At 37.7% G+C, this 16,559-nt stretch overlaps 1 protein-coding gene across 5 annotated transcripts in view; it reads left to right on the top strand.

Moving 5' to 3' along the window:
* The window catches only part of PDE7A (phosphodiesterase 7A), a 71,936-nt gene that overhangs the window by 16,876 nt on the left and 38,501 nt on the right, over positions 1-16,559 (top strand). Inside the window, exon 1 of one of the 5 annotated variants that reach the window (XM_071737691.1) lies at positions 15,915-16,045. The exons of 3 other annotated variants lie outside the window; for them this stretch is intronic. In XM_071737691.1, the coding sequence (XP_071593792.1) occupies positions 15,968-16,045 (78 nt within the window). In that variant the 5' untranslated portion in view covers positions 15,915-15,967. Of the gene's footprint in view, positions 1-15,914; positions 16,046-16,559 lie in introns of those variants that run through there. One more of the 5 variants, XM_071737695.1, reaches the window with a different exon arrangement.

Below are 16,559 nucleotides of genomic sequence, written 5' to 3'. Positions count from 1 at the left end.
AAAGCATGAAAAATGTTATGTGTATATGGACAACCTTTGGAATTGAGATTTCTCAAGCTTGCTACTTTAAATTGTCCTACGATTGCAGACTAAATTATGCTAAAAGTCTGCCTTCTTGAAGATGATTCAGGAGTTTTAAGTATTCCAAGAGCCGCACTTGAGGCCATGTGGCACGAATTAATTTTAATTAGCCTATGGTGGAATGTGTCATTGAGGTTTTTAAGCTTTTCTGTTCTATAAGGTAGATATCCCAGCATGTTTCCCAAGATGTCTTGCCATGTTAGAATCCACACAACACCACCTGGAGGGTTCTTTTAACTTGTGGGTCGGCTTTGTGATGCGTATCTCCAAAGCCAGCTGACAACCCAAAGCAGCTGAACATCTGCAGGGACCACATTACATAAATGTGTTGGCATCATCCTCACTTCTTCCCACGCATTCAAATGAAGCTGGGATGGCTGTACTGTATCTTCTTAATCAGCTTTGTCTGGCCATCTAGGTGATTTGTCTTTGGAAATTATGTCAGTTACTTAAGAATTTGCGGTACCTCCCATATGGGCAGGGAAACTGTGGTGGTAAGAAACGAAGGAGGACTGGAAGCTGAAGAAGTGGGTGATTTAAGTTCCCTTCTGGAAGACGAGACCTACAAGAAGTCTTCAGTGTTGGGTCTCTATTACAAACTTGATTCAGGGTGTGCAGATGAAGTGATTAATGTCATTCTCCTCTGAAGTGAACTTTTAGGCTGTTTTTTAGTGGGTCTGTGTTGGGTTTTTTTGCAAAATAACTGATATTATGGGTAATACTGGCTGCCTTGATATTGCCTGGAGTATAGGCATGTCTGCTTATTGATAGCTTACAGAGCAGCACACCAGAAGCTGTATCCATACTGAATAATGTAAACAAATCCAGCTGCAATTTGAGTATTTTTCTACCATCTCAGTTTCCAAGTTCACATAAGCTGGTTCAATTCTTTCTGTTAACTGTTATACAAGTATGATACGTTCATTATAAATTACAGATAGCATTGATTTAAATAACTTGATTTTAAAAATGCTTTGTGAGTCAGGGCAAATAAATTATTTTTGTGTCCTATTGCTTTCATTCAAGTAAAACAGGTGAAGCATTATAATTACAGCTATTAGAATACAGAAGGTTTTTTGTTCCCAGGCTTTTATTCCTGCTAATGGAGGGCATTAAAGTTAAGAGAATGCTGTCATCTTATTTTTCAGTCAGTCCCTCTTTTTTCAGCTTTCACTTAAAGACTGTGTTAAGAGTTCAGATCAGATGCTTAGTATTTCTGTAAGAATTAGCTTTGGTTAGTGTTTTTCTGTTGGTCAAAAAAGGGGAAGTGAAAGTCATAATTTAGTGTCTTTAAAACATTGATAGATGTTGCATCATAAAAATTGTAGATTATTATTACATTTTCAGGTGTTCTATGCTTTCTAAAATAGTTTTTTATCTTAGCCGTTATATTTTTACCAAATATATTGTTCCAATAGTGTTTTGGCATGTATTGGTGCTGTTTCTGAAAGCAATCCCTTGATACAGGAATTGAAAGGGAGCTTGAGGATCTGGTCTTTCAGGGATGGCTGAGGGATGGAGAAAGCCTCACCAGTCAATGCCTGGCTACATTTCTTCTGTACTGTTACAAGGAACTTTTTTTGTGGATTAATGATTTTAGTTCAGTCAACAGAGACTGTTCTTTTACCAGCACGATAAAGAACTTAATGTAAAATCATCATGAGTCTGGAGTCCTTGATATCTTACAGACCTTAATTGTGACATAAAAATTAAGTTGTGGACTATATATATATCTTGCAAAAATCTAGGCAGGAGTGCAATGAAGAAAACCTAATGGATAGTACATTTAGAGAGCACCTAAATCAAAATGGTTTTATTGGTTTTGTTAAAGATTAAACTGTCTTTGTGAATAATGAGTTAGCCTCTCATATCAACAGATATAATGGGCCTGTTACTTCATTGATAATCATTACAGAATTGGTATTTAATCTGTGTGTATTGCAGTTCTTGGATACTTGGAAAGCTTGATGTCTAATTGACATTGTTTCTGGTTCTTCTTGTTGCTTCTCGTTAATTTCTTTTCTCTCCTGTTCGTATGATGCTTCTGTGGTTTTAGTGCTCAATACTTTCTGATAGCTTGCCCATCAGTTTTGACCATAGGTACAAAAAAATTGCTACTCTAGAATGCTCTACTACTTCCCCATTGTCTCCCCTCCTCTCAAAAAATATTTTTTTTCTGGAACATGGGTTCATATCAGGTTATGGCAAGTGATTGTTAGTCAGGACTATTTTCATTTCAAGGGATGTCACTGGTTTATCTTGATTTGGTCTGATGGAGTTTGATAACATCTGCAGTTTAAAAATAATAATAAAAAAGTCCCTTATCTACATGGAAATGATGCATGTACACAATAAGTATCGTTTGGAGAAAGTGATTAGGAATCTGAGGGGCCTTCTGCACACATGTAGCAGGCTTTGAGCACAGATTTAGTGCATACATGTAGGCTGTTCCGTATTCAGAAGCTCTCATGGAATTGCATTTTATATGGAAGGATTTCCATGAAAATATGACGAGAGTATCCAGCTCATCTCATCTGCCATGGAAAATAGTTTATTGTCCCTTATTCTGACTTTGTGGAGGATATTTTTGTGACCTTTATAACTTTGCATTCAAAGAAACTTTGTAGTTTCTAAGTATCTTTTTTTTCCTATTAAAAAAAAGGAAAATTCTATGGAATTTACATAAAAATATACTTGTTTGAGGCAAACTGAAGTTTACTCTGAGTGTTTCAGAGTTCTGTCCTATTTTTTTAAAGGCAACCCTATTTTTCTCTAATGCAATAACAGACTTGCCTTTCTCAGGCTAGAAGTTGTTACAGTTCTGATTTCAAAGCTGTCTTTCCTGTGGTCTATTCCAGCATATAATAGGCACCTACTTGCAAAAAATTAAGATTTTCACTCCAGTGCCTCTCTTCAGGAGCCCTGCATTTGTATGACCGTATCCCACTTCTTCACAACGTGTCTGGAATTAGGAAGAAGTCTGATATTCCATATTGCCTCAGGGCAAGCCATCCCCGGGTGGAAGGCTGGGAGGTGTGCAGCTGAAGGGTGGTGAGCCTCCTGCATCACAAGTCCGTGGTATGTGGGAGGCTGGAGCCAGGAAAGGAGTTGGGCTTATTAGTTGTACTCATTTCTGATTCCCTAATGTTGAATGTTGTTATATTGAAACCTGTTTTACAAAGGGAGTAAAAGGATGATCTGATATTAGTGCTCATCCCAGGTGTTGTACAACATGCATCCCTTCTGTAACAGGCAGAGTAGCAACCTCCTCTGTTCAAGGTGATCTTGAAGTACTTGGAATAGTAGTCTTGTACCAGTAAACACAAGTCATAACCTGATGATATGTCAGTTTTACAGATAAACTGCCTTGTACCTGTAGATTTAAAACCATGAAGCAATTATTTTTATTAAAGAAGGAAACTTTATTATAGTGATGTTCAGTCTCAGTGTAATTACTGCAGAGGTTCTTAGGAGGCTCTCGAACACTCTGTTGTTCTCCTGTGGCTAACATTTTCAAAGCTTTGTATAATATTAAATTTTTGTATAAATATTAAATTTTTCAGGGTCAAAGGCACTTAGATGTGAACTGTGCACTTGAAAACTTACTCTCAGCATTAAGGTCAGATTCCATAATGGCTAACACTCTGTCCACACCTAGTCCTGATGACTACAACATAGTTTTGGCAGGTGTTGTGTATTGAACTAACCTGCCTAGAGGAAGCAGTTTTGGGCAAGTTCTAAACCGAGGAATTTTAAAGTGTTTTTTTTAGTGTTGCTTTTTTTTGGGTTTGTTTTTGGGTTTTTTTTTTTTTGGTTTTTTGTTGTGGTGGGTTTTTTTTTGTTTTTTTTTTTTTTAATTTTTGGGTTTGTAGATAATAGAAGCTGACAATGCAGTGTAGAAAATTCAGTTGTTCAGACAACTAGGTAGCTGCTCAGGTCAAGAAGGATTAAAATCATTCAATGTACCCAACTACTTTAATTTTTTTTTTTTTTTCATTGTACTGCTCGCTGTAAAAAGTTGGTACTTACTGGTTAAGAACGGTTGCTTTAAATGTATGCATTTGTTTCCAAATATAGTTTATATGCTGTGTATATTCATATATATCTCTATATAAACTTTTATTGCTGCAGATATATTTTCACTTCTATTTTTATAATACATTTTAAACTTGTTTTCTATTGTTAGAATGTGATGAGTTATGTATTTGGTTTATATCTTAAAACAGCATAAGTGATATCTCAGATGAATATAGGATTTGCAGATTCTTTGGCATGGGTAAAGTATGTTTTGACCCAGTAGAATTTCACAGTTTGGTGGTTGGTTTGTTGATTTTTGATTTGTGATTTTTTTTTTTTAATTGAAGGAAAATAATAATATAAAAAGACATAATTTTTCTTACCTCCTGGATGTGATTCTAAAGAGAAATATAGCATTTTAGGGAATACATAGTTGGGTTGCCTGTGCCATCCTTATTAAAACCCTTACACTAATGCATTGTGAGATTTTAATTTTTTAATATTTTCCAGGAAATCTCTGCCTCCTTTATTGCACAAAATTGCTTGTGTTGTGAGAAGTATTATAATAATTCCTTGTGTTTTTTGTCTTAAGAAGAATGGAGGATTGTGTGTATTTTAAGGCAGTTAAATGCCACTCAGGAGAAAAAGATACTTCTCATGCTCCCATCTTGTAACTGTTTATTATTGCAGACATGTAAATCAAGCTTTGCTTAGGTTATGGTTGTATGCTTCTCATTTGTTAAGTGCTTGATGTAAGGTTTTGCCTGATGAGCCTTCCCTGCCCTCTTCCTCCCCTCCAACTACTCACAACAGAAGAAAAAACTGGGGTTGGGGATTATGCTTGCATGAGGGGTGTATGTGATAAAAAAAATTGAAGAACACAGTTGCTGCAGCCTTAAATTGGATGCCCAGAAGTACTGATGTTTGGGCTCTGATCTCTTTGTGTTGGGGAGGAGTGTGTGTGTGTGTGTGTGTGTGTTTGAAGATGAATACTTCTGAAGTGCTCTGATTTTTTTGATGAGAAGTCACCGAGAAAGTTAATTCTGACTTTGAAGTTTGAGTACTTAGCAATACGTGAAGAGTCTTGCCATTTCAGAGCTTTCACTTTTTAACTTGGGAATTTTGACTTAGTTATGGGAACACCAACCTAAGTGCAGAAATTGACTTGGGAGCTCTGTTTTCTTTTTCTGTATTTTTTGTGTTGAGGTTAAGATTAAGGACATTGGAAATACGGATTATAAACATAATGATTATTGCCATGAATACCTTTCAGTGGAGGATATTTTCCAAAATGTCTGAATCACTTTTCTGGAAAAAAAAACCCCAAACCAGGGATCTTGTTCCCCCCAAAAAACCAGGGATCTTGATCTACAGGCTGGGTTGGGTTGCATTTCTTACTGGTTTTCCTAGGTAAATCTTTTGGGGCTAGGCTCAGCACTTCTTATGCTGTTCCCTTCAGGAGCAACGACATCCATATTCAGTAGCTATTTTAAAGTAAAGAATGTTTTTAGGGCTTTCTATTATTCTTTTGTTCTGATCTTCAGTTTGGCATGCTCATCTGTATTTCCATGAATCTTTAAATTCTTTCATAAGGTGAGAAAGGCTTTAATTATATTGAGGCTCGTGTCTGTCTTCCATCATATTTGGAGAAGTAACTGACAGCAGATCCTCCCTTCCCCCAGAGAACAGGGTGAGCAGTGCTGTATGCCTTTTGATCTGTAAAATCCCAGCTCTGACAGGGTGCTGGGGAACCTGGAATTATGCTACAGTTGTGCAAGTTACTCCTGTCTTTTTCTTCCCTCATTTGCAGGTTGCTTATATGGCTTAACTGTTTTGCCATTCTGCTTCTTTCCAAAAGTCCCTCTACGAAATTAGAACACCGCATGAATAAGAAAACTATGATCCAGTATACTAGGCTTTCCCCTGACTGATTTAAGTCATAACATCAATGAAATTAATTGCCTTGGTATCCTTAGTTCCTAGAGCATGGAAAGCACAAATTTAGCGCTGGAGATAACGCTGTAGCAAGTTGAAATTGTGTCTCACAGACCAATGGAATGATCAGTGACACTGACTTTGAAGAAAAAAATGGAATCTGGTAGTAAAAATGTGTGATTTCTTTATACCTGAAATACTAAATACTTTTGAATATACTAAGCTGAACTACTCTTCAGGGTTCTTGGTTAGAATGAAAGGTTTTAACACTAGTTTGTGTGCAAACAGGGAACACTGCAAGCGGACTAAAACCCAAGATTTCAAATAATAAATTTACCCGAAGTAGCTGTTACCTTAATTAGATCTAACTTCAAAGCATATGCTAAGATTTTTCCACTACATCTTTTCATCACTTCTACAAGTTCAGCATGCCCTATACAGATGCTTAATTTGTATGCCGGGCCCTGTGATAAAGCTATTTCTGTCGATGAGATTCCAAAATTATAGGCACTGATGTCAATGCAGATGAGGTTAGCCTAATTTGGTCAAGACAGGGCTATGCCATGCAAAATCTTCTTTACATGGGCACATAAAGGCCAGTGCCAAGACTGACAGGTGTCCAGTGGGTGGCAAAGAGCTTCAGAGATAAACATTCTTCTTGGTGCTGCTACAATTCATGCTTCTTTAAGTAATTGTATGGCTTCTTTTTTTTCCAGTATCCCTGCAGGATAACTAAGTAAAATGGAAATGGAACTTAACTTTACAAATACAAATCCTTTAAACCCAATTGAAAGAACTTATGCTGGTTTCTCCAATTTCTGCTTAATGTTAAAGCTCAACAAGTAGCATCTTGTTAACCTTCAAAAATGGAATATTAAGTTCAGAGGCATGCTGCTGTGAAATCTCTGCAAGAAAAATTACTTGAAAATGGTTTTTAATTGTAGGAGGTCTTGGAATACTGTAAATGCAATAACATGCACAATAAGGTTAGGTAATGAAGTTTATGCAAGGATATTCTATTTTTGAGATGGCTCTAAAAGGGTATTACTTGTAGTTGAAGTCCCTAAACTTTTTCTACTAGCTTTCTGTCTTTTTTTCTGTGTGAATGCGTCAGCTGTGAAGTGTATAAAAAATGTGTCGATCTATTAATAGAAGACTTTCTTTATATATGCCTGTTTCCATACATCTTTCCATGCCTCCCCCTAATAGGAGATTGCAGTCATATGGAATTTTTTGCCTAGGAATTTTTTTATGTTAGTTTTGAACTTGTAATTCTGTTCCTTTGTCAGCTCTCTCTTCCTTCGTACTGATGTATTAAAAAAAAAAAACCAAACACCTCTTTGTGTGTGTATATATATATATTATGCTGACATTCTGTAATAGAAGGCTGAATCTTTTCAATGTATTTTGGTCTCAAACACACAAGCCTTTGTCAATTTAACACCTGCAGACATAAGCCATAACACTAATGAAAAGCTCTCTGTTACTGGGTCAGCTTTATCTATAATGGGTGAGATACTGAAATAAATAGATTATTATTTTGATGAACAGTCCTTGGATGCATGGATTGCTGGCATGCACATGCTAGCAGAATATTAATGGAGGGAAATAAGTGGATGAGTTACAAATTTCTAAATGCCTATAAAATATCAGTTTTGCGTTAAAATACTTGTATTAAACTTGCTAATCGAGTTTTAAAAGCATTTGCTATCAGCCAATTATGTCTGCTAGTGAGAAGAAAAATTTGGAAGCATGTAAGACATGGTTGTAGTGGTAGTTCAATGCACTGGAAGGGGGGAAGCTGGCAATAATATATTGTATTATTCAATAATAATGGAAAGTGAGAGATGGTGTTGCAATGGCAGGTGTTGAACCGTGGCATTTGGAAGGCTGAGGTTTCCAGATTCCTGGCTCATTTGAGCCTTTCCAAGTTTAAGTAGTTCTGCTGAAATTGGTCTGCTTAAGCTGTCCAGTTAAAATTGGTCAGCTTAACCTTAATGGGCATAGGTTTAATTAGTTCTTGGGAAAATGCCTGGAAGACCATAAGCATTTTAGGGTACGGTGCATAAGCAAGTTCTGAAAGAAGTGTTTAGTGCAAATGAGTCTTCTGTTTAATTTTCTCCCCAAAGAATGCTGTAGCAGAAACTTAAGGCTCTGCTAATGGGAGGTTTGGGGTTTGTTTGTTTGTTTGTTTTTGTGGTTTTTGGTGGCTTGTTTGTTTGTTTGGGTTTTTTTGCAAGCTTGAATTGTGACATTTTTGAGGTGAAAGAAGTTGAATGTAGCTAGCCAATGCAAGTTCTCTTAACTGTTTTTTGTATTTCAGACACTGTTGCTTCTTAATTATGTGCTTTGCTTCTTTGTGAAATGCTTGGGCATGGCCAATATGATCTTTCTTTGAATCTCTTTAATCTTTATAAACTCTCTGATGGCTATTTAAGTTAATTATTATTTTCGTTTGTAAAGCCATCATATAATAAACAAAATGCTACTCTGATTTGTGGATTTGACAGCAGATGGTGCATTCAGTTTTAGTGTTTGTCCTGGGAAGTCCTTCGGTTATTTTAATGGAAATGATCGCAGAATAGGAAAACAAAAGCTGGGATTGATTTATTTCAGATATATTTCAGTATATTTATTTCAGATACTGTTGCTATCTCTGCTTAATCTTTAATGTGATAGTTCCAGTTTTCCCTTGGAAATTTAATGTTTTTTGACAGCATAATATTTTCATGTGATGCCTATCAAGGAACCAGAAGAAAAGATTTTACTACTGCATTTTTACTGTTTATAATTGTTTTTAAATTTTAGAATATGCCTGTGTACCTAAGGAAATAGGCTTTTTTCTGTGAGAACTCCATTTTTTCAACAATTCAATTTGAAAATGATATCTTAAATCCTTGCTAAATACCTGCTTATAACAAATGGGAGCTGTTTTTTGGGGGGAGAGGGGTGTCCTCAACAGGTAATTTTCTGTAAATGAATGTTTAAATTCTTCCTACAAAGTGAACTGAAGTGTGTATCAGGGGGTTAAAAGTATCTTTGAGCAGTGCTGGAGTAGCAGAACTTTTCTGGTCAAGAACCAGGCAGGCAGATGGGAGATTTTTACCTCTCTTGGTAGCCAATAGAAGTTCTTATTATATATTTTTAAATTTATGTATTATTCAGTCTTTGTCATTGCTTTTAATGTCTAAATGAGAAAAGTCAGGGAGCAAGTCAAAAGGAGCAGCTCACATTGTACCCTGCCCCCCCCATGCCTTTTATCCTTCATTCATTGCACTGTGCTGCTCTCTTCTTGGGGACCATGAGCAAGAAAGAGCCATCTCTGGAAATGCATACACACAGCTGCTGGCTGGGGAGGCTGGGATTGCTTCCTGTGCTCCCCCTCTCTACACACACGCTTGTAGAAGCTGTGAAGCTGCAAAGGTGAGCTAGGAGTGCTCATATAAGACTAAAAAGTATTAGAGGTGCTTCTCTCCAAGGAGAAAAGCATAAGCCCTTTGAATGTAGAGAACAAACTTCTTGTTTCCTCTGTAGATAATTTATCATAGGATCATATCATAGAATGGTTTGGGTTGGAAGGAACCTTAAAGATCATCTAGTTCCAAGCCCCCTACATGGGCAGGGATGCCTCCCACTAGATCAGGCTGCTCAAGGCCCCATCCAACCTGGCCTTGATCACTCCCATGGATAGGGCAGCCACAACTTCCTTGGGCATCTGTTCCAGCATCTCACCACCCTCACGGGAAATAATTTTTTCCTAATGTCCAACACAAATATCCACTCTTCAATTTTGAAACCATTACCCCTTGTCCTTTATCTATGCACCCCTATAAAAAGCCCTACCCCAGCTTTCTTTTAAGCCCCCTTCTTTTTCTGGGATTGTGATGTGTTAATATTTTTGTGACATTGTCCTTCTGTGAGATTGGTTTTTATTTAGGTTTCCAGTTAGGTAAGACGTACAATAAGATAGTCTTTCACTGTTTAAAGGAGATGCTCTAGAAATAAAACACAAAATGTTTTATTACAAAGTCTAAAATATTGGTAGCTTGTCCTATATCACTGTTCATCTGTTTTCACTTGCATAGCCAGGTTACTTGTAATATGTGAAGTATGTGGGAATTGAAATGGCTCCTTGTTTTACCATTCAGTCTTTGCTGAAAGTGTGTTTAATAGTGAAACATGGTAACTCAGAGAAGCTGAAACTCATCTTTTTACATCTTGCCTTACCAACAGTCTCTCTTCAGTGAATGGATTGCAGTCTGAGGCCTTGATGGTGCTTTGTCTTCTAACAATGGTACCGTTTTTTAGCTCTTCAAAATCATGGATGAAAGCATTCACACTGAACTCTAAAAGCAGTTCAGTTGCTTGCTGTGCTGCACATCTTTTGTCAATGAGGAGATGACAGTATCTGCAAACAAGTGTGGATAGGTACAAGCTGGTGCAGACCAACCCTGCTTGAGCACCTGTATGACTATGATAAAATGATTCTCTGTCCAAGGTAATAAACCTACATCTGACAGATAATTGAAAAATAAATATTTCTCAAGTAATTAATGACAAATGTATGTATGTAGAATTTTTCTTTCTTTAAAGAGGGTTTGGTAAAATTGGCATAGTGTTTCTTCCCAACATCTCTTTTGTGGAGAGAATGAGAAATCCTAAGTTCTGTGGATTTAAGCAAAGCCCTGAAATGTAAGTAAGTAGCCTTAAAAGAATGTGTGTCTGAAAAAATTGAGAAAAACTGTAGAACTATTTTTTTTTTTTTTTTTTTTTTTGTCTAGATACGTTTCCAGAAGAACAAGTGTTATGTTGTACAAAGTGGCACAGTGAAAAATGAATTAATTGAAATTCTGGAAATGTAAAATGGTATCTTCTATGTAGAAACTCTGAAATTCACTATGTTAGGTAAAACAAGTCACCAGATTACCTGACACTCATGATGTGACAGAGACACTGAGAGTATTCTAATTTCTATTTCAAAAGAAGCATTTCAGAAAGAAGTAATCTGTTTCTAGATATGTGATCTGTGCACTGAAATTAAAAATGCATTCCCACCCACCCCTTAAGTAAGATATGTGCATTTTTGCCAAATCACTTTTTCAGTGTTAGAGTGCCATTTCTGTTAGTCTGTATAAGCATGATGTTGAGCAAAATTAAATGAAAGGTTCAAAGCAGCCATCAGAAAAAGGCAATGCTTAATAAAGTGCTTGCATTGGCAAAGATTTATGTGATTTGCTTCTAAAATACAGAATACCTTTTGCCTCTTTTGGAAATGCAGTGCACATAAGATGGTCCTGCTCGTTTTCTATTGCTGCCTGAGAGTTACTGATGAATCAGTGGTTGTATAGAAATACAGGGTTGTTGGCTTCTTTTCATTCACTACTATTGGATCTTTTCTTTCCTGAGGAGGGATTCTTTCTTTTTCTATTTTATTGAAGAATGAAATGGTAGATTTCTAAAAATGAAAAGTCTTCAGGGAAATGGCTAAATTCTGCTTTTTGTATCCTGCAGCTGTCCGTAGCTTTGGAGTTCATGTTCTGGAGTTCTAAGACCTTGGTGTGAAATCAGCAAGCTTTTCGAGTTTAATTTCAATGAGTTAGGTCAATGATGATTTATATGTGATAACAAAGGTGAATTCTGCTAGCCCTCTTTTATTTTTCATATTTGCTTAATGATTACTTGCCTAGCTGGTATGTAGCATTATTAGTAAGCAGCTGGAAAAGTTGGAATCTTGTATCCAGTTGCAACATAGGCTAGCATGGCAAACAGTTTAAATATGCTGGAATGAAATTAAAATGCTTAGATAACATTTTGAAATGAAGACACAGACAGAAATAGCATTTATAAAAGCTGGTCACTGTTATGCAGTGTGAAATTCTCTAAAGTCTCTTCTTGGTATCTGTAAAAATGATGGTGTATTCTCTTATTTATGACTTGAGTGCAGTACTTAGTGGTTGGGCTGGGCTGCATCCCAAACTTCTCATAGATTACCATTTAATTGTTCTTTGTTAGTGAAGTCTGCTGGAGAGATTGATTGCACATAATAGATAATGAGACAGGGAGAAAAGTGAAGAAAAGATGGAAATGAGTTTGAGCTGTGGGTTTGTTTTCACTATATGCTGATGAGCTGGTAAATGATAGGCTTAATACTTTGCTGTCTCTACATGCTGTTAATAAAAATAGGGTTAAGTTCCCTGACTGGTCTGTAACAAGTAATATGCTAGTCAGGAGACTATCCTAGAAATCTGTGTGCCACAAGCCACTGTTCTGTGCCTGTTCTGGAAGGGCGAAGGATAAATCTAAATTACCCCTAAATCTCATTTTCTGGGTCAGGTGTACAAGTGCATGTGTGTGAAATCAGGTCATTCTGGAAAGTAGGAGTGATTAGCAATGGGCCTCAAACTTCTGCATTAAAACTCATGTGGTGATAGAGAATCTGTGAGGCTCTGCTGCATTTAAACAGGAGCATCATATGAGACCAAATAATGCCTCTGAAATATGGTGCTGTTGCTTCAACTCTGGATTTCGTGTGGGTGTTATTGAAATGTTTGGGGAGGGGGAAGCATTTTAAGACACTTCTACAGTACAGTTACTGAGGTTTATGAGGAATCACTGACTCATTCTAAAGGACTGCCGAAATGTATTTAAAAAAAGATAATTATTGGAGCAGATGGGTATTTAGAAATACAAAAGTAAAATTGGGACCCTGCACTTGGTACTTCAACAGAGCACTCTAATAGGAAATAATGGGTCTCTGTTGAGCCTTGCAGATCTCTAGGAGAGTGTATGGAAATAATTGGATCCTTGCAGATCACCATGGTATATTAATTGGGGAACTACTTTGAATCCGTAGGAGTTGGTCCCGCTTTATGCCAATTTCACAATGAGAGCAAACTGGTATCTTGAACAAATTAATTAGTGGAATCTTTCTGTTAACAGTTGCAAGACCCCAGGTGCTCTCTGCTGTATCAAATGCAAAAATTGTAACCAAGTGTTCCTTTGACTGCTTAGGTGCATCTACAGTGCAGTATACTGTTAAGTTTACATTTAAGTCATTGGGATACCAGTTTTTGTTTGAAAATCATAAGACACAGCAATTGTGCTTGTGCATTTGAGCTGACTCTAAAGGACAGAGTAACAAGATAATGACTTGTATACTACATTTGAGTGTTAAGTACTAGAAAACTTACATTATCAAACACGGTATCTCTGCATATATTTTGAAAAATGAATTTTAGAAAAACGGGTTATTCAAAGCAGTATTTTTCCCAAAAGAAGCACTTCAGCTCTTCGTTGATTTCTTATACTTCTCACACAAACGAGTGCACTTCTTGCTCTTCCTTGTTTCCAGATTTGGAACCCTATTTCTGAAGCAGTTTTTCCATTTCCAAGCCATAATTCAACCAAATAATGTTGTAGTGATGTCTAACAGACAGGCAAATATTTTTATTCCGATGTCCTGGTATTAAATTAATGCATAAGAATATTTATTATAAGAATAAGAATATTTAATAAGAATAAGAATATTTATTATAATATATAAGAATATTTTAAAGATAATGTTAAGTGGAGGCTACTAATTAAACCACTTGATACTGGAGGAAAAAAGAGGAAAATTAGATTTTGTATTACCATGCTCTGAGATAGTTATGTTTCCAGTATTGGTGGAAGAAAGGCTTGCTTCATGCACCTGGAATAAGACCATCCGCACACTTAAAGAACATCGAGTGTTTGGAGACAGGAAAACTGAGAAGACTAATCAGGGATTGAAAATAGTTGTGACAGAGAAATGGTTGACCTTTCATAGAGTATTAGGCTATATTTGTGTTAGAGTTTTAATTGGAGGAGAGTTTGGTCTTGAAGCAAATCACCTCATTGTCCCTGTTTATCATGTCTGTTTGTTTGTTTGCCAGTGTGGTTTCACAGGAGCAAAGCAGGCTCCTTTCCGAAGAAACAAGGCCATTACACTCCTTGTGTGCACCACATGTATTCTACTGCTTGATAGGTTCATAGAGGTTTGACCAGTTATCAGTCATTTTTGGCAGCTTTGAACCTCCTGTGGTAGTGTCTGGTTCAGGAAGCCTGAGTAAATGTAACTTGCAAAATAAACCTCCTGGGCTTCATATATTATAGGTGTAAAGACCTTGGCAGCAGCTGTGCTTTGATCTGCTTCCCTCTTGCCAAATTGCTAATGCAGATATAGCCTAATGCCATTTATTGGGGGGTATTTTAAAGTAACAGCAGACCGGTGGTGACTCAGGGTGTCTTAACGTTGTCAGGTGTTTGGAGATGGTAAATGTTTTTAATTTAAAAAGAAGAGACTCTTCTCTAAAAAGAAGAGTCTGTATTTTGGATCAAACTTGACAGACGCTTAGATAAGTCCTATATTCACAGAGGTACCAAAAGGTCTGTTCTGAATGTTTTTGCGTATGGTTTTGATCTGACTGCTTTTCAGGGGGTGGGAAGGGAGAGAGTAGAAGATAGACATTTGGATTGTAATGGTGCTGTAGTAACCTACAGCTGGTGCTAAGATCATGATTGTATGCTAAAAGCTGGAACAGATACTTCATACTATGGTTCCTAATAACCAAGATCCCTATGCCCAGTTACTGAGTCTTCTCCTTCCTTCCTTCAGTACATGACCACTGGGGTATGACTGCCCATTGGAGGTGGTGAAGTCTCTGTCCTGAAGACATTCAAAAGCCACCTGGACATCATCCTCTGTGTTCTGCCCCAGGTGCACCTGCTATGGCAGGGGAGTTGGACTAGATAATCTCCAAGAGGTGTCATTTCCAACCTCTTAACATTCTGTGATTATACGTATCCATTGCCTGTGGACAGGAGGAAACTTGTTCCTCAGTGCTGAAGTTACTCCTATCTGTGCTGTCACAGGTTTTGTGCATATTGGAGTTTGCAATATGATTTTATAATAATTACAGGGAGATCAGAATCTTCATATAATTTTCCTTTCAGTTTTCAACTTCACCCTTTTAAGGTCAGTGTCCCACACTCCTTTCCTTTTTTCCGCTCCGTGGCTGCTGCTTCCCTCAACTATTTGACATTTTTTTGTATTTCTGAAATGAAACGTGTTTGGGTGTGGGTTTTTTGTTGGTTTTGGTGTGTAGGTTTTTTTTTTTCCTTAAGATGGCCAAAATTAAAATGAATTTCCAAGCTGCACCACCTATGTACACCTGCTTGGCTGCATAACCTCCTCTTAGAGGGTTTGTCTGTTTTCCAACCTGGGAAAATGCGGGAAGTGTGGGGGGGATTGCAGGCAAGTTCAGCCCTTGGAGCAATAAAATGAAGCAACATGCCAGTTGAGATATGAGTATGTGTGGCTTGAGAGGTAGTGTGAAGGATGGTTTGGTATTTAGTAGACAGAAGAAGAGATTACAGAACCATGATTAGTTTCAGTGATTGCAGGTATTCAGTGCATTAACTTTCATTATTTATAGTGAGTTGCTGTAAGAGAACCTTGAAAAACATTTTGCAGTTTAGTTTATAGCATTTCTCCAGGTCTCGGAGGGAAAAGAAACTTGTGGATATCAGCTACAGTGAAATCTGACTGAAACAGGGTCTTGATAGTATTTAAAGGCAAGGCAGGATCCTGAATTAGCTCAGGTGGATTGAGGAGTGGGAGTTGGATCCTGCAGCCCAGCAACGTTCTGCCGCATCCAAAGAGTTGTTGTAACAGCACTAAGCCTGGCTTTCCCTTCCCCTAAGCATTTCTGTAGGACTTAGCAAGGCTCTCCTATGTGTCTGTAAATAAAGTTTTCTGGTTGAGCAGGGAGCTGGGCCGCGACTCCTCACCGGGGAACGGCCGGGGCGGCAGCCTCGGCGCAGCTGCTGGGGCGGCGGCCCCGGCCCCCCCGTCCCTTCCCGGGCGGCTGCGAGCCGGACGGACCCGGGGCTGGCCGGGAACCGGGGGGAGAGTATGCTGAGGGTGGGTCCCATGGGAATTGCACTGATCTGGTGTTTAGCTCTGATCCTGATCAAATGCATTGCTGCTAAGGTAGGCTGTTTTATTATTCTGTTTTGACTGTACCCGGGTTTGTAAGTAGCCTAGGAGAAAACAAAGTCATTCAGAACTTTGCAAGTATTTTTTTTATTTATTTTCTAAATCTAATCTGTTTTGAAAACGTTATTTGTCATTTAAGATTGTTTGTGTTTCTTAAGTCTACATACATGATTGTGGAGGTCCAGACTCTTGCCCGTTCTGAAGCGGGAAGGGTTTGTTTGTAGCAGTGCCAATTAGGAGTCAGGGAAAAGGGATCTGGAATGGCTTCTGAATGGCAGGGATTTATTTGCCTCTTTCTCTAACAGATCTTCAGTTTTATAGTGTTTTAGAGGCTTTGTGAAAATACGGAAAAACAAATTTAAACATAGTGAGAATAATACAAATTAGCGTGTTTTGCTTCCTGGACAGGATATCCTTTTTGTATTGTTGATTTCAGGGTTACAGGAGTGGAAATACCAGTTTTGTTTGCTTAGGTGAAATACCGGCCACTTTGCTTGCTTTGTAGCTC

The sequence above is a fragment of the Heliangelus exortis genome, chromosome 2 (assembly GCF_036169615.1).
Source record: "Heliangelus exortis chromosome 2, bHelExo1.hap1, whole genome shotgun sequence".
Classification (NCBI taxonomy): domain Eukaryota; kingdom Metazoa; phylum Chordata; class Aves; order Apodiformes; family Trochilidae; genus Heliangelus; species Heliangelus exortis.
Note: the sequence above shows the minus strand (reverse complement) of the source record. Positions and strands in the feature narration are given on the sequence as shown.